Source organism: Mytilus edulis, chromosome 10 (genome assembly GCF_963676685.1).
Source record: "Mytilus edulis chromosome 10, xbMytEdul2.2, whole genome shotgun sequence".
Lineage (NCBI taxonomy): Eukaryota > Metazoa > Mollusca > Bivalvia > Mytilida > Mytilidae > Mytilus > Mytilus edulis.
This window is the reverse complement of record NC_092353.1, coordinates 30,099,830-30,123,809: the sequence shown is the minus strand read 5'-3', so window position 1 is coordinate 30,123,809 and position 23,980 is coordinate 30,099,830. Positions and strand designations below refer to the sequence as shown.

The 23,980-nt window shown below is 31.6% G+C and overlaps 1 protein-coding gene across 1 annotated transcript; it reads left to right on the top strand.

Annotated features, from left to right (window-relative positions):
• The first annotated feature begins 5,169 nt into the window (after positions 1 to 5,169).
• Positions 5,170 to 23,771, top strand: LOC139492695 (hemicentin-1-like). Its single transcript, XM_071280847.1, has 12 exons — positions 5,170 to 5,381; positions 6,064 to 6,183; positions 11,382 to 11,549; positions 12,414 to 12,529; positions 13,601 to 13,760; positions 14,124 to 14,200; positions 14,807 to 14,960; positions 15,355 to 15,521; positions 16,007 to 16,118; positions 19,795 to 19,993; positions 20,310 to 20,379; positions 23,544 to 23,771. The coding sequence occupies exons 1-12, from the start codon at positions 5,270 to 5,272 to the stop codon at positions 23,769 to 23,771; spliced, it is 1,683 nt and encodes a 560-aa protein (XP_071136948.1). The 5' UTR covers positions 5,170 to 5,269.
• The last annotated feature ends 209 nt before the right edge of the window (positions 23,772 to 23,980 follow it).

The window sequence follows — 23,980 nt, the reverse complement described above, 5'->3', positions numbered from 1 at the left end:
AATGATTTCTTGTTCTTTCTGTTTGTGAAGCTGTCGTATGTTTAAAAAATATCCTTGAAATAAATCCACGGGTTTACCGGTCAAAAATAAGATAATCCAGCAAACAATCGGAGTGGAATGCTTTTTTTAAACGAGAAACTTCGTGTTTTGTGTGTGTGTGTGTGTGTGTGTTTTATTATAATATATATACCAAAAAGACTGTAATATTATATAATTTCAGTTATAAAACTGAACTTCTTTGACAAAGATTAATTTCATGCACGTCAGGTACGCATTCAAACGTTCACCTCATCGTTAAGCTTCGCCCCTTTCTTTCTCAAAATAATTGAAGGTTTGAAGACTGTTCTTATGAATGAATGTATGAATACTTTGATATTAAAGTATAACCCGAGTTATAGCAAACAATAACATTATGATACCAATACTTGTTGGCAAAATCTGTTCACTGCCACCAAACAATCATTCAAACAAGTATTTATCAAAAATATAGTTAAATGAAGTAAAACGTGTAAATATACAACGAATGATTAGTTAAATTATACTGCAACAGGAGTTCAAGGTAGACGCTTGATGTCAGTGGCAAACCCAAATCAAGACACTTGTATAGATATAAATGACATTACGTGAGTAGAAAACAACTTTCTATATGTTTGTTTATTCAAAATGATAACATAATGCAATCAAGTCTGTAAAACGAAGGAATAGGATACTAAAAATGCAATAAAAATCCGGCATTTGTAGAAAAACAGACAACCATTGCACAAAAGAAAAACGGTACAAAACAAACAGTAGTCCACAAAAAAATTACAACGAAACAACGAGTAACACTAATCCTATCAACAGCCGGGGTGAACTTGCTGTTTTCACTTTTTATGCTCCGGAATGGTTAGCAGTTTAATCTCTTGAAATATCATTCGTCGCTAAACGACTTTTAAAAACTTATAATTTATCGTTCTGACAGTATATATCATAGTTTAACAAATTTGAAACGTTTTTATGTGTGTGAGAGGGAAATGATTTTCTTTTTAGGTTTTTAATCTTATTTCATTTTTTATATGTAAAAAGTAAGATAAGTACTCAACTATTTAAATACTTAATATCAAATGATGTACAGGATTTTTTTATACACAGTTCAATTTTAAGATTTGTGTCATGGTCAGAAAATATAAAATAACACCATTACAAATTCCCTATTTTATCTTCTGTTATGAGAAATTCATCTGGGATGAAATTAAAGTCACCAACATACGACACTTTTTAAATGTATTGATTTTTTTAATGTGACACATAGTTTATTATTGTATTGTGATGTCCTGGTGTACTGTCTTTTATTTATGAGAGTTGTCCGTTGATATTCTGTATAGTCTACATTTTGTAATCTAGTTTTATATTATTTATTCATGTATTTCTCTATCCGACGTTGCAACTTTATTTATACTGTGTTTTTGTCAAGTAATGTTGTCATTTTTATCAGTAGTGTTAACATTGCCATAAGCGAAAGGTTTGGCTAGACAGGTTTAACAGACCATTTGTTTTGGTACATATCCTGTACCAAGTCAGGAATCCGTGTTTCTGTTTTTAAGTTGTTGTCCTCTTATAATTCATGTGAAAGTTTAGGTTATGACTCGGTTTTGTATTCGCTCCATCGATTTATGACTATTGACCAGCGTTATACTACTTTTACCTTTTTTTATAGTCGAGGTTGTCGGAATAATTTATTGGTAAATACTACACTGGCAAGCGGCTATCATCATGGCCGTGGGAATGTTAAACCTCCAAGTAAGTTATTGTACATAAACATTGTGAGTTATTGTATTAGTTAATAACAAAAAAGTATGCCTTTCCCCATGTTTCTTCAGAATGGTTATTTTACGTCAGGATCATCTGCAGTAGTATAAAATAACCTATGGATGAACCCGGACGATTCTATCTTAATTCACATACATTTTCGCATACTTTTTAAAATATTTCCAATCAGATAATATTTTCTTTACAGTAATTGTTAATGACAGTTTATGGATTTATCTAAAGATAAAAGTCAAACAAAAATGTTCAATTGCTACGATACAAATGCAATTCGTTCATGCAACACAACGCTAGAATTCACTTACTCACAGTTTCAATAACGAATGTGTCCACTGCGTACTGCAGCGCATTATTACAACGACTTGGCATTGACCATTGTCCATTCTTTCCGCAATGCAATTTCAAGTTGGCGCAGCGTAACTGGTTGTGGCTGTTGTCGTCTTACGGCTTGTCAAATTTGTTCCCATAAGTGTTCAATTGGACTCAAATCCGGCGAAAAGGCGGGCTGAACATGGTTGTTATTGATGATCGCAGTTGTGAGTCTTGCGGAATGTACACGAGCGTTATTTTGTTGCCTAGCCATGAACGGCATAAAGGTCGGCCGTAAAACGTCATCAATGCAGCGTTGGGCTTTTAAATTGCCGTTGATAGTAATGAGTGGAGTTTTATGGTTGAACGATATTCCTCCCAATACCATGACACTTCCACCTACCCTACGGTCTGTCTCTTGAATACATGAATCTGCATAGCGTTCTCATCGTTGTCTCCACACACGAGTTCGTCCATCCCTATGTCGAAGAGGGAATTTTGATTTGTCCATCCATAAGGCGGTTTTTCATTGCCTTCGTGACCATATCTGACGCTGTTGTGTCCATCTAAGGCGACTTTGGCGTCGTACGGCTCCCAGCATGTTACCACGGAAGGGCAACAGTGTCCTTAATCCACTGCTGCGCAAACGACGTCTTACCGTGTTTGCTCCATTTTTTCTCCTATGGACGCCGACAGTCTCCCGTGTTGTTTGGACAGCCGTACGGAAACGGTCTTGCAGATGCTAAAGACGCATGTATCGGTCCTGTTGGGCAGAAATTGCTCTCTGTCTTCCGGGACGTGGCCTATCATTCAAAGACCCAGTTTAATTGAATCTTTAGATGAGTCTGGTGATGGTTGAGACCAAACACTTCATTCTGCGTACAATTTCACGACTTGAAATGCCTCCTTGCACTATGCCCCAAACTTCATGTCTCCGGTAGTATTAAAGTCTTAGCATCTACCCCTTAGTTTATTGCAGTGGCCTACAAAAAGGATAGGAAATTCAATTCTTTAGCGAAGCTTTTCAAAAAAAAAAGAGAAAATCACTCGTGCGTAAAATAGCGGTGCACTCGACTCTCCCCCTTTTCTGTAACCAAGAATAAAGTTGTCGAAAGAAGTCTGACAATTCATTTTCAAACCGATGTAGGTAACCATTTTAAAAAAAGTATTTATACTTCTTTTTTTTTTTAAATATTTGAAATTTACTATTAAGGTGGTATGGGTGTCTTCCTCCATCTTGGATTGTAAAAAACAGAGAAACAAAGGTCCAGATTTTCTATCAAGTTAGCAAACTTTGATACAGAAGTGCAGATATTTGATGTGAATTTTCATTTTAAAGAACCAATTTATAAGAATAAAACTTATAAGTATAGATATTTTTGCAAATGCTGATTATTTTTGGTTGTTTTTAAAAAATTTAAAATTGGCATTCTAAGGGGAGGTAACTCTAAAACAGTGCATTTTCTAAAGGATTCTACATGGAATTTTCCTATTTTGTATTTAAGTTGAAAAAACGTACGGTTACCCTATCTTTTCTATTGATATTCTCAAAGCATTGTCTAAAAGCTATCTTTTCCTTAAGTATTCAACAATTCTATCATTTTGTTTAGTATCTAATCACAAAATGGTGTTTTTTACTGTATAATCCATACAAAATGTGTCATTTTGTCACGTCCTGTAGCTTGAGAAAATACGCGGGGACTTATCATTTTTATTATATTTTTCAACATATATCAATAGATACTACGTTTTGGCAACATATGACCAAATTCTATCATTTTTATTTTAGACTCCCATACCACCTTAAATGATGACTTCAGATGAATTTTTTATATTGTAATGCAATTTAAATAACTCTGCTGATATCATAAGACTAGTCGACCGTGTAACTTCGTTTTTTTTGTTTTGATATAAATGTCTTAAAACTCGGAAATTCGCGTGTTTGTGAAATGTTTCCGACTCATTAACATGTCTCATATTATGCAATTTTTTCTTAATTGTTTTTAAATGTTATAAATAAACGTTTTATCTATCATATCCGGAAAAACATTTTCGGTACCTCCGTCAGTTAAGTACGCATGCTATTTCAATTACACAAATTTTGAATGATGTGTTGTTTTGGTAGAATCAAAGGGTTCTAAAACCGGCAAGTGCAGCCATGGTGGTCCAGATGATAAAAGCAGAGAATTGGTCGCAAAGTGTGGAATAAATAAGGATACAACACTTGAAGATTTGTCACCGCATTATCATCTACACAATGATGCGTACTTTGCAGCTGTAGCAGCCACAAAGTTTTTTCTGACAGATGAAGGTAAGCTGTACAAATATCAGAAATATGGCAATAGCACGCTTAATTTGTTTTAAACTGTCTTAACTCAATTTAATAATAAACGTACAAATTACTTTCAACTACCAGTACGTTTAACATTCCTCCCATTAAATATAGCACTTTATTCAATATACATGTAAAATATATTTTTAGTTTTTGTTTATTTTGAACATATCTTGTATAGAGTGGTAGCATCTTAACTTTAACCCTGAAATATATATATATGTTTCTCATTGAAAGCTGTGTTTCCCTCTAGTTATATATAGATTGCTTTGGTTTCTCGTTTAGGGTATATCTAACAGATTAAAACAGACGTCTAACGGACATAAACGGATTGAAAAAAAGGTTCCGTTCGGCGTCCGTTCGGCTATCCGGTAAGGTGTGACCGGGGCTTTTAGGTGTGACTGAATATACGTAAATTTAAAAAGTACCTTAGGCAATTCCATTATTTGGAATATATTTTGGTCCTTTGTGATTATATAAGCTTTTCAAAATTGGTTTCGTAACTGTTATGCCTACAAACTTGAATAGCTATAAGATTAGCCAGGCGACCAAATTCGTTGTTAACAAGACATATGATATATTTTTCACATCTGATTTTACTATTCTTATGCAGAAAACGAGGAATATGTCTATTCTTGTTGATTGTCTCATAATTGGACATCCGTACCTTGAATGTAATATTGGTGCTAACAATTTCTTCACTTTCTTATTGTAGACACTGGAATTCTTAAATTACTCGGAAACAAAACGTTTGATTCCATTTTCCACATTAAAGTGCGCAAACATGTATCGTTAGCTTTTGCTGTTGATATAACTGGGTCTATGAGTCAGGAGATTGCGGCGGTAAAAGAAAGAATTATACAACTTGTCACTAGTACGATGGGATCAGATAACGAACCTGCCAACTACGTTGTGTCACTTTTTAGCGATCCAGGTAGACAAGTTTTTTAATACACTCAGGCATACATTGTGTGCAACAAGAGCAGCATTATGTAGTATACAAAATAATAAATTGCTCAATAAATATCACAAATGAAAATTAACGCAAACCTTTTATCACTACGGGTAGAAGTAACTCTTGTTTTTAAATGATAAAAATTATATAATTGTACTAGTTTTGATCGATATCTAACATATTGGTTATCACAAGTATACTAAGTTCTTTTTATAACTTAGTTAATTAAAATGGCCATTCACGGTCTTTTTTATTACTGCATTCCTGTTCGTGTGGATACTTTGGCATTAAAAATATCCAGGCTCAGCACACATCAACTGTAGAAACGAAAAAGAAATTCAGAGAATATTGGTTTCCCAATTATTTATAATTCTAAAATGACGAAAATTATTAATAAAAAATACAGTTCTGAGCTCATCACGCTTGACTAACTTGTCGAAAATACTATACAGACGATTTATCACATATTATTTGGCGCGATTCAATAGAACTTGTTGCTAACAAGTTAAATTTATCCATTGTATCTACGTAAAGGTGTTATCTATGAGTTTTTTCTTTTGTACTTTTGAACTTGGTTTGATTAATACAACTGATAGAAGCAAAGTGAAAATTCTTATATAACAAATTCTCCCGAATGACCATCTTGTTATGATCATTTCAGCTGAATACAACAGTGGTTACATATTTACAAGCGGATCAGAATTGATTAAAAATATCACTGGGGTAACGTTAATAGGAGGAGGGGACTGCCCTGAATTAGCATTTGCAGGCATATTAAAAGGTGAGGACAAATCTAACAATTTGGAAAGGACAAGGTATGATAAGGACCGTTTCTGGCCCCCCTTTTTCGAGAATTTTTAAACTTTGCAGTTGAAACCCATCACGCCTGTGTAATGAACTGCAGTATCTGTTTGTCCATGTAGAATCTTATTTTAAGGTGTTATGTACTCAAATATGTTCAAACTGAGACCTTGAAAAGCCCTAAACGACGAAAAGTGTAAAAAATCTACAATTTCGTCATGTTCGGAGACAAAATTTGACATCAGCGCCAACGTAGACCATCTTGAAATTTCCAACCATCAACTGCACTCTTATGTATCTTTCACATAATAAAATATCATGGTGGTCTACGTTGGCGCTCATGTCTAAAAATTTGAAAAATAACCCGATTGTTTACATATTTTGACAAGTCATTATAATACGTCACAGTGAACGGCACGGGTACGAAATCATTCCGGGATCCATAATTGATCAGAATATCACGTACGGATTGTTTTATGTCATATCCAGTCATCAAGACATGTCACTCTCTTAAAAAAATATGTTGTACGTGAAATTAGACCCATAATGATCAAAATAGTCTAACACTGTGCAGCCAAATACAGAGTTGTGTCCCTTGAAATATGGTGAATTAATTTTTATTCATTATAATTTTCAAATATTCAACGAAATCTTACAAATGAATTTTATAATAAATTCTCAATATATTCAAACTCTTTTTGTAGTTCTGAAGAAAATCATTTCATCAAAACGTATATATTTTGCAATTTGAAATTTTCTATTTAACCATCTACAGAAAAATAGATTTATGTATCATATCCATTTCGTGCACAATTTTGAAACCATAAGGGTTAGAACATCACCAGTGCAACGTCCATAATTTTATGACAGACTGAATTAAGAATAGTAAAATCACTTGTAACATATTATACTTGAATAAATACAAATTGAATAAGACCCATGGCAAACAAATTTATGAAGTATGCGCTAAAAAAACAAGTGTATTTGTTTGCCATTTCGAATGTGTATTTTGTTTTGTCTGGAGTTCTATGTAAGTGACAAAATTTCATGCCAAACCTATACCGATTCCTACCTAGTTGTTTAATGTACATGTCATTATGTCCTCTTAATACTATTTCACATTCCCCCTCCCCTCACGGGACAAAATGTCGAGCACGTTCGTTTATTTAGATCTGTCCGTCCATCCATTCGTCCGTTCGTCTGTTTCTGTCCGGACGTATACGTCTAGCTATCTCTTTCAGTTTTTGACCTAAAAAGCTTTTTATTTATAATAGAGGGGTGTATGTCTACAGGGTTTTGATTTTTTAATAAAATTTTCTTTAAATGTCCGGTATTTTTGGTACAAGCTATAAATATAAAGAGTCGGTTATCCTCCTACAGTTTTGGAGATACAGCTTTAACACCTAATAGGTTTATTGTACACATAATTGAAGCATGCATTGCCATCGGATTTCTATTATTCTTCAAATATTCTAAAAATGTCAGATTTTTGGACTTAGTCAATATTTCTTGCTACTTAAAAAACAATTAAGGTAGTTGTTGAATATTCACCAAAAACGGTAGTTGAAATTGTTTTCCCTCTCACTTGCTATTGTAGGCACAACTTGCACTACTAGTACTACAGTTTTATATCCCTAATGCAATAAATAAGATTTTTATAATTAACTTCAAATATTTATTCAATACCGGAAAGGTTGAACTTGGTGAATACTACAGCCGATTTCATTGAGTGTGAAGTCAAAGGTAATATTTTTAGTTAGCTTGCTTGTTAGATGAACCATAAAGTCATTGTTAGGTCAGGTTAACTACCCTCCTTTAAGAATATACTAGTCCAGCAGATTACCAATCTATCTGTCTGATGGTCTATGCTACTTCGAAAGGAGGGTAGAAAACCTTACATAATAATGACGTCACGGTTCAGCTAACAAGCAAGCTTACCAAAGATTTTACCTTTGGCTTCACACTCAATGAAATCGGCTGTAAATCTTGAAAGTTGAAACCTTTTGACTGGACATTCAGTCCTGGAAGTGGAGACATTCAGAATGAACACAATAAATAGATCAACATTGAAAGGAGAAATTAAGGTTGAAGACGAGTGCACCCGCACCAGCGGGGATCGAACTCACAACATCAGTGTTGACTGGCTAGTGATTACAAAAGTAACTTCTTAGACCACTCGGCCACCGAGACCCTTTAATGAAGTATGTCTACGTTTCTATTCAAATTCGAATGTTTTGGGGTTTCATGATATACTACTTACCAACAACTGTTTCATTTAAAAAAAGCATAACATTTTGGATAAGATAAGGAGATGTGGTATGATTGCACATGATACTTTACACCGGCGATCAATGTGCAAATTTCAGGATATATATCGTAGAAATAATGAATATTTAGAGAAGCTTGAAGATGTTCATGCCTCTTTCGTCTACATATCTTAATGAGTTTTTAACGTCTTAAACCCTGACCTCATCGAAAACTTTGAACTTTGTTTTCAGCATTTCAGTCTTTAAAATATTGTGTTAAGTGTTAAAAAGTTCACAGTGTACGATTCTTTAAGTGACAAACAATGACATTGTGAGGCTGTGCATATTTGCTATACATACTGTATAAATCTGATACTGAATCTTTAATAGTTGTTTTAATCCATTTGCGTTTTTTAATGTACCTGTAATCATCATGTAAATGTGAAATGCTATATTCCTAACTTCAACTATTATTTATGAATAATAAGTGCGCCACTTCTTATATAACTTAAAGTTTTTTTATGCCCCAGTTATGAGCATTATATTTTCTGGTCTGTGCGTCCGTCTGTTCGTTCGTCCGTTAATCCGTCGTACCGTCCGTCCATATGTCCCGCTTCATGGTAAAGTTGTTGGTCGAGGTAGTTTTTGATGAAGTTGAATTCCAATCAACTTGAAATTTAGTACACATGTTCTCTATGATATGATATTTCTAATTTGAATGCCAAATTAGAGATGTTGCCCCATTTTCACGGTAAACTATACTGGAGACACATTCTTGTTTATTTTACCTATTAACTTGTTAAAGTTTATACTTACTAATTATTATGTGACAATATGATTTGTATTTATCCTTTTTTTTTTAATAAACCGACCATTTTTTTTATAGCTATTTTTTATTTAATACTAAAATTGAGAATGAAATGGGGAATGTGTCAAAGAGACAACAACAGAAGGCCACCAATGGGTCTTCAATGCTGCAAGAAACTTCCGCATCCTGAGGCAACTTTCAGCTGGCCCCCAAACAAATATGTATACTAGTTCACTAATAATTGACGTCATATTAAACTCCAAATTATACACAAGAAGCTAAAATTAAAAATCATACAACACTAACAAAGGTCAGAGGCTTCTGACTTGGGACATGCGCAAAAATGCGGCAGGTTAAACATTTTTTTTTGAGATCTCAAGCCTGTTTTTGGTAACAGCATTAGATTTAATATTTACATCATCAACATATAATAATAATGCCAAAAACCTACTTCGGTTTACAAAAAAAACAACATTATTTAACCGTTGCTAAGCACTATTTTGGTTGCTAATCTTTTTATCAGCATGATATACAATTGACTTGCTTTCATTTCTAACTTCTAGTTATTCTTCCATGTATTAATCTTACTAACCTGATTTTACTCTAATTTGAACAATTAAAAATTAAAAGGTTTTTTTTTGTAGTTCAATTTAATTACTTTCTTTTTTGGCTGTTGCTAATCAACTTTAAGGTTGCTATGGTCAATTTCATTTTCTTGAGAAAAAAAATGATGACCTCAGACATCATATATATATAAAAGAAAAATCATTTACAGTAGCTAAATCTTAAAATACTGCTATATCTATACCTCAGATGGCCGAAATTACAAATTTTGAACCGTTGCTAGGCACAAATTTTGTTGCTAGGTTGTTGCTAAGCCTTTTTTTAAACTGAAATTGAAGTGACTTTTCATATGTAAACTTAAGTTAGTGTTAAACAAACAATATTATTTTTAATTATGCTAATGTGTAATGAGAAAGCAATGCATATGTGATAATTTGGCTATTTATTTAAACCGTTGCTAGGCAACCTTCCTTTCACCGGAACATAAACAAATCATAGTTTTGAATAGTTTCTATACTAAGGCTATCAATGATGTATATATAAACTTATTTGGGAAGGGGGCCAAAAACGCCTCTTATCATACCTTGTCCTTTGTTTTGTTTTTATTTCGAGCACAATTGTTTAATAGAGTTACCAGTGTTCTGATCGTTTTGAAGGCAATACAGTATGCTAAAATCATTAACAACAATACAATACATTCAATCCCTTATTAATCAAAGTCATATGAAACGAGTGACTGGTGAAAAATAATGTGTTTTCAATTCTTGAACCAATGCATGTATTTGTTATAAACTTTGTCTTCTCTGCACGATTTTAAAACATTTTACGCAAACATATCGTATAATCGTCAATTGTTTTTCTCACTGTGTGTTATGATGTGAAAATATGGCGGCTAATTATTTATCGGATTTTGAAGCCAAAGTTTACTGATTGTCACCTTAATGTAAACAATAAACAAAGAAACATTGATATTGAGCACGTGTATAACATGTACAATCAGATAATAGTTTATTTCAATAAGAGATCCATGCGTATTTCGATCACCGGATTTTTACGAAAAGGGTCGCCCTAAGGTCACTTTGCATACGGAAAATATGTCGGCGAACTGCTTCCTAGAAGCAAGCAATTAAAAACAGTAAACTTTATCTACATGTGGACAAATCAAAGAACTTTCTTTAGAAAAAAGTATATGTTCATAAGTTTTATAATGTACACTATCCATTTAGTTATAAAAAACATATGCATATTTTTTTTAACTTGAGGTTTCATATGACGTTAAAAGAGGAACGAAAGATACCAGAGGGACAGTCAAACTCATAAATCGAAAATAAATTGACAACGCCTGGCTAAAAATGAAAGAAGACAAACAGACTAACAATAGAACACATGACACAACATAGAAAACTAAGAATAAGCAACACGAAACCCACCAAAAACTAGAGGTGATCTCATGTGCTCCGGAAGGGTAAAAAGATCCTGCTACACATGTGGCACCCGTCGTTTTAAACATTTTATCGAATTTTCAACACATTCATTGTATGTCTTTCGGTATCATTTCAGCGATAGAATTGTCATTAAATGATTCAACTGTAATAGTTTTTACTGATGCCGACCCTAAAGATGCAAATAGATTAGCCGACTCGACAGCAGCAGCATTAGCTAAAAACATCAAGATAACTTTTCTTCTGACTGGTCACTGTCATAGACGCAAGCGTCGTTCAACCAAAAGTAAGACTAACAAATTGAAAACGAACAATCATAAGTAAAATATAGACCAAATCATAAGCCTGGTATCGACCAGAAATAAATATATTTAAATATGGTAGATTTGACCTTTACTGTCAGGCGTCAAATGGTCACTTTTAGCGTAAAATTAGATAAGTATTACCGTCATTCGTCAGAATATCCTTATCTTGATTCGTCAGAGGTCTCAAATAGTTATCGTTACCGCTATTTTTTTCTTGATTCGTCAAAACAGGTCAAATTCTTTTATCGTCTAAAAGAAAGTACATTTATCGTCATGCACCAAATTTTTTCGTAAACTTGATTTAGCAAGAATTTTACCGTTATTTGCCATGACGGTACCCCCATTACCGCTCTCTGATATATCAGCTACTGTTTGAAACTTTTTGGAAATGGAGTTTATTTGTTAATTGTAAGGCAAAGTTATTTTGGCGAATGATCAACTGTACTATTAATGCGATCAACAAATTATAAAGAAAGTTAAATGTTTCATCTCCATAATATATCAACGATCTCAATAAGTATGTTGATTTGTGAAGCTTTATAAACTAAATCGTGTACTATATCATGTGTTTTTATCCAATCACATTCACATGATTAAATAGAGAATTAATAACAGCCTTATAATTAAAAAGAAAAACAAAACATTATTCCGTATACGTTTTCGTATATCCTAGGATACAAACAAACATTGAGCATTTTAGTATTTTCAACACGTGTTTCCTGAATATTCGTCATCAGTTGTCTTGAGCACTAAGAGATCTGGCAGTCGAGTACAATAATACATAAAAGTCAAATATAGGTAAACATATTTTCATATATATTGATCCATATTCCATACACTTACAGACTATCGTTTTCATCGTGAAACGCATTTTTATGAAAAACTGGCATATATTACTGGTGGCAAGGTTTACCATACAGATAAAGCACACATGAGCTCAGTTTTGAGGGAAGTGATTCAGGTACTATAGAAAAATGTAATTTTGATTTGATACGTTCGCTGGGTAAGGTGAATTTCACACAATAAATTATATGTATTGTTTATATGTGCATTACATTTCTTATTCTTCAGTTTGTTTTCGCTTATACCTTTGTCTTTTTTTGTTTCGTTGATACATATGACGTGGCTCTGTACTTATTCACCCGGTCGTTGTATTATTGTGCTGTTGTAGAACAATTTGTAACTTTGTTTTTCATTCTTGCTAATGTTCTTTGTCTTTTTGCCTTTTTGTGGTTCTTTGATACATATGACCTGGCTTTGTACTTATAGGTCCCGTCGTTGTGTTACGGTGCTATGGTACATTTTTGTATTCCTGTCTTTAATTCTTGCTCATGTACTTTTTCTATTTGCCTTCTTGTGCTTCTTTGTTACAAGGTTGTTTTTATGGTACCTAAGGTTATAACACAATGTTGACTGCTATACCCCTATTATTGACATTTTTACTTATTATGTCTGTTTGTTTTGTTCACACATCTTTGTCAACAATATGGAATTTGATACGACTGTCATACACGTCAGAGGTTGAGCTAGCTAAAAATGCAGTTTTAATCCATAATTTTCTACATGTACCAAGAAAGAAGTATGACAGTTGTTTTCCACTCAGTTGATGTGTAAGGGCTTTTGATTTTGCCATTTGATTAGAGGCTTTTCGTTTTGAATTTTCCTCGGACTTCAGTATTTTTGTGATTTCAATTCTTTTTTTACAAAAATGTCTACGCTTTGCAAAATGAATAATTAATTAAATTAACTCGAAGAAACCATTGCATATTTAAGGTATCATATCAAATGATTATAGACATAGGTTTTCCACGATTCTCATAAAGTGGAGTAATTTTCATGAATAGTAGATATTAAACAATTATCATAAGGCATACCCATTATTATTTTCATTTGCTTCTAATATTTACGAGTTTTGTACTATTAAAATCTTCATCTCTAGTTATAATTATAGTAATACTCAAATGTAACTCAGACGTATTTTCAATATGAATAATATGAATATACAATTATACGCCAAACCTGTTTTCTATAGGATCTGTTCCCAACATCAGAAGTAATTTTAGAAACCTTGAAATGGACTGTCAATGAACAACCAGAAAGAGCTGTATTTGTTGATAAGACAGTAAAAGTTCTGAAAATTAGTATTAAAGGAGGATCCAGATTGTCAGATGTTGATTTTTGCTATCCTAATGGTAAAACTATAGTACTAGTATTACATACTTTGTTTTTTATATTTTGTATTTACTCACTTATGCAACATATAACACAATAATGTATGTGTTTTACAAGAGTTTGTTTTCGTTAGTATAATAACCCTGCTGTACTTCCAATAAACCTAAAGTTTAAGAAGTGAATGAGAAAAGTATTTGAAAACCATAGGTCAAAATATTGAAATTTAGTAAACAATACTTCAACAAAATAATCACAAATTATTCATGTAACCAAATCTTACTGTGTAAATTTTACTTTAATATTTTGAAAGAATAATATATGCATAATATTTTTGTTTAGTAGATGTCTATAAAATTATGAATAAATAGTGTCATACGTTATAGGAACAAAAGAAACATTCGCCTCCGCGACTGCCACAAGAGTATTAACGAGTAAAAGAGAAATAATAATGACAATGCAGGTAGTTTTAAACTTGAAAATTATTGATTTTGACGGGACAGAAAATTACAAACCCCTCCTCCAGAAGAAGAAAACAAGACACTGCAACAGGCATTTTTTTTTAAATTTTAAATACGTTGAAATATTTAACATACACTCGTTTAAAATGCATCCTCACATTGTAACTAAAGAAAAATAATCATGGTTACTTTATAGGACTACGATTATTAAAATTGAGAGTGAAAATGGTAAATGTGTCAAAGAGACAACAATCTGAACAAAGAGCAGACAACAGCCAACGGATATCCAATGCAGTGAAAAATTCCCGCACTGTGTATTTACTCACAAACCATTTTTGAAAAAAATCTTTAAAAAACATCAAAATAAATCAAAATAAAACAAGAATAGATTTTTCTTTTTAAATTTTCCAAAGACTTGTTTTCTGCATTTAAGGGAAAAGTAATGCATACAGACTGCTGTTTAAATCCATTCATTAGAAAATTCTTGTATTTTGTTTTAGAAAAAAAAAACGATTGACGTATATACTAGTAAATGAAAAAAAATCAATTGGTATCGATACGAAATTATTCAACTAAATTGTTATTTAAAAATTTTGCTATGATTTTAGAACCTTTTACCGGGAACATATAATTTACACAGGATGAGAAAACTACCCCTTACAGTGAATATCACGGCACAAAGTTCAATAACAGTAGATGGGGAAATGCTACAGAAAGAGGGAAGTGGACATCCTGTTACAATTAAAGGATCGCCTATTGCCGGTATTCTTATAAATCCATAGCTAAACTTAAATTATACAATAATTTCATAAAGATAGATCAATATTTTCAGCATTTATAAAACAGAACACCGTGAAATTGTTTCCTTTTTTTTTTTTTTTTAGCTAACATGCTTTAAAAATCGTTAATCAACTAACACAACTAAACATATTTGTTTAAATATTAATAGATTGACAGATCTTGAAGAGGATGTAAAAGCTTTACAAAGCAAGAATATTAAAAGCTTAGTCATAAAAGTAAAATAAAAGTTGGGATTGGAATAAGAGAAATGTCAATTAAATATGATGCATATGTGCTGCAATGCAAGATGAAACTAATGCAGCAGTATCATAATTGTATATCATAATTAATTCTATGTGTATTTTCGAATCAACAGGAAACAACTACACTTACAGTGTCTCTATATTGAATTTTGAAAATGGCACCTGCAATGCATTGTCGATAGTGGACCTAAGTGGACGAACTCTTATCAACTATGATCTATTGCAGACGTCTTCAGGTTTTGATATGATATGTTCTGCTAATATTGTTAGTCCTAATGTGGTACGTTTATTTAGGTATTATTCAACACAAAAAGATGTTGATGCCATATAGTGATTGATATACTATTTGTGTCACGTTATTACATAAATAAAGGATAAGTGAAAGTTGCTGAATATCGTATTTTCTGCAATTAAAAATATGGAATAGAATATTTATTTCCCTTTTCTCTTCATCGAAAAGTGATTTTCACTTGAACATCTGGAGAATATTTATTGTTTTGGGTGAAGAAATAGATTAAAGATATTTTTTTTTTGTGAAGTTTTTAAAAAAATAATCAAGTGTATGTCATTTTAAAACTCAATTTTCCAAATATAAATATGAATTTCAAAATGTTACAATTATACATATTAGTTATAGCATGGAAGTATTCTTATGAGAACAGAGATTTTTTTTTACAATAGATGATAGTGCTGTTCCCTGTATAGGTCTTCTAGAATTATAACCTCTGGCAATTTTTTTAAAGAACATATCTTTTTCCTCCACAGGCATTTCAAATCAAAGTGAAAGCAACTGACTCACATGGAATTGCTTTCAACAGAACAGTAGCAAGTGTCTTTAAACCAACAAGTGTAGCATTGATTGTCAAGTTACCTAGTGGTATTATGATATATACATATAGATTTCTTTTATTGGCGAATTACCTGTCAGCACAACCGCAGTCAGTACAAAAGAAACTAAACAACACAAATATTAAAATCCAAGATATATTAAAACGGGACCGGGAAATTTCCTTAAAACCTATAAAAAAAAAACAGCATTACACTATACCATCCACCAAAACTAATGTAAAATAATTGTCATGTTCCTGATTTGGTACAGAATATTGCAAAAAGAAGGTGAAGTTAAACCGCAGTTATAAATTTTAGATCCATAAAATTGACATAATTGGTTGAGCAAACCAAACAGACATGATTCGTGTTCATTACAATAAATTGAAACAAGCAGCAAATACAATGTTAACATACATCCACCCTTTTCTACATTTGAAAATGCCTGTACCAAGTCAGGATTATGAGAATTGTTGTCCATTCGTTTGAAATGTTTTATCCTTTGATTAGGGACTTTCCGTTTTGAATTTTCCTCGGAGTTTAGTATTTTTGTGATTTTTTTTTTTATACATCGCAAACTCAACACAATTGTCTTAAAAATTCAATCAAACATGCAAAACAATGTGTCAAAGACGCCAACTCTTTATTTGTAGTTGATAGATAGTACATACAGTATTGTATACCATAATGACATATACAATTTAAGAAAGTACAGATTATTACTAAGTATACGAATGAAAACAACACAACTACACAATAAGAACCATATGCATATGGTTAGACTCAGTCAGAAAGACATTGACTCGTCAGATATGAACTTACCACAAATAGCTTAAACTCCAAAGACATGCAGTACCAACCAAAAGCTAGTTCTTCTAAACTTAACTGTTAATCAGCGCACATATCAGAGTTTGGTTAATTGTAATTGTGATCGTTAATCAGCTGTAATTGATCACAATTGTTCAAGTAATCATTGTAATCATACATCAGCCAAAAAGCTGATTACATGTAATTTATTTAATCAATTACTTTTCAAAATACCCTGTAATACTGATTACCTTTTGATTACATTCTGGTTACAATGAAAAATAATCTAAAACTGTGTTTATGGTCAATAAATGAACCTTTTTGTTATTCATATTTGATAAATATTGAACATGTTAAAATAGTTTTCTTAACTTGAAGCATGTTATTGCTTTGTATACTTAAAACTTCAGTAACAAATAAACTGTTACAGTATTGAAAAGTCATCATTAGCCTAAGTAAAAGATATTGTACATTATATTCACAATTTAAAGATGAACATATATATATATTTGGTAATAACTGTTCAAGTTATACTTTTCTTTAACCCTTCAATTATAATCTTTTGTTAATATTGTGATTATTGTCAACTTTAAATTGAAAGGTAGGACACCAATTAAGGATTTTTTTATTGCAATTACCAATTGTGTTTATAGCTGTAGGGCAATATATATGATAAAAGATAAATCAGACATGTGAAAATTTATTTAATTAGTACAAAATAAATTAAAAGTAAAAACAATAAACACATTTTGGCATGTATTTTGACTGGACATGTAAAATGCAATGATTCTTTTAGTACTTATCTTTTCTTTTCAATTTGATTAAACATTTCTATTAAACTTTACATAGTTTTTTAAATGGTAACTTTATTTTCATCAATATTTTAACTTTAAGAAACTACACCTTGAAATACATATAGTCTGGCAGAGGTCAGGAGACAAACATCAAACTCTTTATAAAACTTTATCCTGATTATTCAATTGAAGTCAAAATAATTCAGAAATCAATGATGATAAAGTGAAATGGCCATAACCAGTGACAATATGTTCATGTATACATGTTGTGATTTTTTGTGGTTTATTACATCGATGAAGTTTGAAGTTATTATTTTATAACATATCAAATAAAATTAATTCTTAATGCTATAGATATATTACACGTTTATTCATTCACATCATACAAATGTTGTTGGTTTTTTTTTCAAATTCACTGTAATCAGATGTAATCATGATTACTTTGCCAATGTAATCATTAATTTAATTAGATACTTTCAGAAATGATGTTATCATTAATTTAATATATCGTACAAATGACAAAGTTATTGTAATTTATTCAATTACATTGAAAGTAATCAGACCCATCTCTGGCACATATAACGGATTAAGTGTGATTAAGTTAGCTATAAAACCAGGTTAACTCCACCATTTTCTACATAAGAAAATGTCTGTACCATGTCAGGAATATGACAGTTGTTATCTATTCGTTTGATGTGTTTGAGCTTTTGATTTTGACATAAGAATAGAGACTTTCCGTTTTGAATTTTCATTGAGTTTAGTATATTTGTGATTTCACTTTTTACTCATTTTGTATGTGTTATGTTTTAACGATAACTTCAGTAGATAGACAAAAACTGTATTTCTTGGTTTTGATAGGCCTTGTTGATCTTCTATTGTTTTTGTAGTGGTTAAAAAGGATTTTTGTGTGTCTTGTCGTAATTTGTCGTTTTTTTTTAACATTATATCGTCTATATCGTTTTCCCTCAGTTTTAGTTTGTTACCCCGATTTTGTTTTTTATCCATGGATTTACGAGTTTTGAACAGCGGTATACTTCTGTTGCCTTTATTTGACTCATAAATATTTTTCCCTGGAAGTTCTCTTTTTTGCAAACGGGTCAGCACAATAAGATTTACAAACAATTTTCATTCGAATCCTTATGGAGTTTTTTATCCTTGAATGACGATGTGTGCATTTAAAACAGAACTTGTTAGAAGAGAAATTCTAAATAGCCAAAATTATCAGTAAATATAGGAAACAGAAGCTAATACCATCAAGCGATTAAGAAGACAAATCAAAATAACGAGAACAATCTAAGGGATCGCACGAAGTCCATAAGGAGCTGGATAAATTTTAACACTCATTGAAAATGACACAATTTGAAATAGGACACAAATGGTAAAGTTATAGATGTTCATCTATCAAATTATCTAAAGTAAATTACTAAATTAGTTCTTCAAGTGAAGGCCTAGAATGATAATTTGTAAATATTGTGTGCTGTCTGCGGAATCAAATAGTACGTAGATAGAGACAAAGTGTGAAATAGCAATTAAATAATCATCATCATGATGAGATCTAAATAATTGGCTCTACAGATGATATGTTTGGCATGGCGATGACCAGTCGACTCTTTATATAACCTATGACCCTTTGAGATGTACTCTTGTCTGATTTTAGAATTTTTATTCAGGTGCCCGGACACCTTGTGCTTTTAACTTAAATATTTTGCCTCATATCGTCCATTTTTTTTCATTTATAACTTCAATATCTTACAAAAAAATATTTTACCAAAACTGACATGAAGAAGCCTCCAGATTTCTTTTCTTGTAATTTGAGACCAAAATGCCAAACATAAGGTAAAAGTCCGAATCAGCCTTCATCAGATATTTGTTAGCTTGTTTTATTCCCCAAGAAAGCTCCTGTGATTTACAGCATTTATCTTAAATTCCAGATTCTTTTAATTTGACCATACCACATCTTGAAGAATACTTATAGTACATGTATATTTATGTCTTTTTCTTGTTTTTTCTTTTCGTATAAATGTTTAAAGGACAGAATGTTACTCATGTATCTGCTAGAAAGTAGACAAGTTGTATGTACAGTAAGTGCTTTAATATGATTCATTATTAGAGTGGTCATTGCAGATGACGTCGCTCTTGGAAAGAAATTTGAAGTATTATATAATATCATTAATACTGGTGCAAACATAGATACCTATAATGTTAGAATAGATGACGACATGTCTGCTGCGTTAAACCCTACTACACATAACCACGTAGTCAAAACCGGTGAAAAAATCAATGGAAGTTTTTTTCTTAATCCAAATAAAACAGAAGGATTGTTGTAAGTACAAAATATCAAATTATCAAATTATTGAAATTTTTTTATTTACCATATTGACTGTTATTTCATTGTTACTATAAATGAACAATTAAAAATTTATACTTGTAAAGATATAAAACTTTTATAACTAAAACAAAGCAATAGTAATGGTTTGTATATTTTGCTTACAGGAATTACTGACAGATCCCATAGAATAAACATGCTTTATTTCATTTCAAACAAATACATTTTATACAAGTTGATTGATGGGGTACATATTTTCCGTGTTGCAAAACGGAGTTGATGATATAAATTTCTTTTAAATTTTACTCAACAGGAGAATAACCCTAAGTGTTGACTCGAATTCAACTTTGGAGACGAGGCAAATATTGACAGGAACGGTAATGGTAAGAACTAGTTCGATAAGATTAATTCCTTTACACGATTTTTTATAACATTAAACATATCTATATATAGTATACCCCTAGTCCATGATATATTTCAAAAGTAACATACAATGAAACAACCATAGATAGAATAGAAAAAAGCTTAAAACAGGGTTAACGATTTTATCAAAAAGCAATATGTTTTTACGACCGTGCGATCGAACGAACAATGATTTAAATGAAACAAAGATATAACTTAACTAGTAGTGTACCTGATACTTCTACGTTGATTCCTTTCACCTATTAAAATGCAGTTTTCTTTTAGACTAAAAAACGAAAATAAATGTTCAATTATTTTGTTTTTGATTGAAACAAAATTCTGAGTTTCCTTGCTTTGAATAAATTATGATAGCAATATGGTCGTCATGTATATTAGGTAGTACTTTCGTCAGACCGAATATTGTAAAGACTGTGACTGTGTCTTGTTTTTTTGCAATGTGTCTTGACTGGAGAGGCAGTCGATTAAATAGACAACTCGTTTCGTTTTAAAATGTTCAATTAGCAAATTTTTACAACTTCTTAAAAATCGGCCTAGCTAAATGACGAACTATTCATATAAGATTATACTGAGTAAATAACAGTGGAAACTTATTGAAGACTTAATGTTCGTTTTCTAGAAGATCAATTATATAAGTATATAAGTACAGGCTTTCTATACAAATATTTTACTTGTAATCACAGTTTTGTATTAAAAAAACGCTGTATCATGAGAAAAACCCTCTCTTCAATTAAATAGACGAATAAAACTTCGCTGTCACCACTAGAGTGATTTAATAGTTATTTTATCCTTGTCATAGTTCATAACTGTTAGTATATAAGTATACTAGTATGAAGAAATAAATGTGGTGATTGAAATAAATTCACAATAAATATCAATGAACTATAAAACGAGCGAACCCGTAATTCAAACCTTAGTCAGTTTTTGTAATAATGGTATTGAACATATATGACGAAGGAGACAAACAAGTTCGAGATTTGGTTTTTTTCTTTTTTACACAAAACACTATGTGAATCCTGGCGCACAACATTGTTATCCTGGTGTTTATAAATAATATACTTCGAAGATTGGTTGACGTGGTACAATTATTGTCCTTAATAAATTTTTGATTTGTAAAGACAAAAAGAACTAATTTACAATGCAATTAATGCAGCGAAGCCTTTGATTAAGGATCGGCTTTTTATTATAACAAACTGAGACGCCTGTCATAGGACCTACCAAGGATTTGTCCAACGTTTGTTATCATCTTAATAACGTATTATAGTATTCTTTTATATGTCTTTTTTAGATATTCATTAGAAGTGACTCTGTGGTTACGTAAAACCACATACTTTGAACGGCAAAATTATTTCAATTATTGATATTACTTTTACTTAAGGATCTTTACATACTATTAATGACTAAACTATTTTATTCAATAAGACTACTTTTTCTGTTTAGTCTGTTTTTTATGATATACATTTGACGTGAAACTGTACTTATGTATCCCGTCATACTTTGAACCACACCATTATTTTATTTATTATTATTACTTTTACTGTTAAATCTGGTTTTTGTTATATCTACTTTACGTGAGTCTGCATTTATGTATGCCGTCATACGACAAAATTATTTTTATGTCTACCTGTGCGAATTTCAAACGCGCAATTTTACACCAGTAATGAAAACCTTCTATCATTTATGGGTAGACTTTACATAGATAAATGCAGCCGTATTTGACGTGAAACTGTACTTATGTGTCCCGCATTACTTTGAACCACACCATTATTTTATTTGCTTTTTTTTACTGTAAGTCTGTTTTTTGTTATATCTACTTTACGTGAGTCTGCATTTATGTATGCCGTCATACGACAAAATTATTTTTATGTCTACCTGTGCGAATTTCAAACGCGCAATTTTACACCAGTAATGAAAACCTTCTTTCATTTCTGGGTAGACTTTACATAGATAAATTCAGCCGTATAAGAAAAGCAAAATGAGAATGTTAAATTTGATGTATGCCTTTTTGTGCTACTTTGTTACATTTGTTGTTTATGTAGTGATATTAAGATGATAACACAATATTGACTGTTGTACCCCTATTTTTGACATTTTTACTCTTTGAGTATGTTTGTTTTGTTCATGCATCGTTGACAATGTAATGGAATTTGATGCGACTGTCATACAAGTGAGAGGTTTAGCTAGCTTTAAAACCAGGTTCAATCCACCATTTTCTACATTAGAAAATGCCTGTACCAAGTCAGGAATATGACAGTTGTTATCCATTCGTTTGATTTGTTTGGACTTTTGATTTTGCCTTTTGATTTTCCTTTTTGAATTTTCCTCGGAGTTCAGTATTTTTGTGTTTTTACTTTTTTTTTTCCATGAATATGTCCTAATAAATTTACATGTAGTTAAGAATTTTAACACAATCCTACTTGCGGTGTAACTAAAGTTCTGTGAAAAAAAGCTATGACAATATAAATACAATACATTTTTATTTCTTAGTGAATGTAAATGTTGACTTTCGATTCGCCGATTACGCTTATAGAATATTTCGAAGGATTGTTTTCCGATTCGCCGATTACGCTTATAGAATATTTCGAAGGATTGTTTTCCGATTCGCCGATTACGCTTATAGAATATTTCGAAGGATTGTTTTCCGATTTGTAATTTTATTGTAAAATGTTGTATTTTTGTGCATGCAAAAAAAATTAAAAAAATTGATGTCAGAGATGCAAGTGTAAGCCATGTCGAATTTTATACATAAACAAATAAGCGAGAAACTAGCTGAACTATGTTAATATCCTAAACAAACATTTAAGAAAATGTTTGATATAATGCTTTACTAGGGTCAGCAGACGACAACTTAAAATGTGGAACATTGAACCTACTCTGTTGATACAAAGATCGGATCATCATATTGTATTTGTTAAAAAAAGGTGTTATAGTATGATTGCTAACTATCCACCTGAGTCATAATTATAATTGCCAATGAGACAACTATCCACCAGCGCACATCACATATAAGTTATCAACTATCGGTCACTATATGGCCAACAATAATGAGCAAATCCAATACCTCATAGTCTGATATATCAGGAATGAATTTAAATAAAGCATGACTTCTCGTGGTTTATATTACTAGGTGACAAATATCCAGCGACCTTCTTGCGACAGTTCAGTGAAGGAAAACTGTCAGATTGACTCTCTTAACACCGCAAACTGCTCTAAATATACATGGGATGCAAGAGCCGTTGTGTCGTTCCGTGGAATAGAATTGGAAAGTATATCTGCTCTTGGTCAAGGTATTCATATTAGCTATGACAATTTTACTAAAGATACTTCCGGGCCTATTAAAGTAAATATAAGGTAGGTACTATATCAAATATGTTATGGTATCTTTCAATACTTGAAAAGCATGTTTTAACTTACATCACTTATTGTTCAAACTAAAATAATTTTTACTGTTAATCAACAGTTTGTAATTGTCAAAATAGTATGGTGAAAAAAAGAGTAAATTTAAGAATGACATGGACACCAATCTATATCACGCCTGATTGCTGTCCGAAGATGGAAACAATT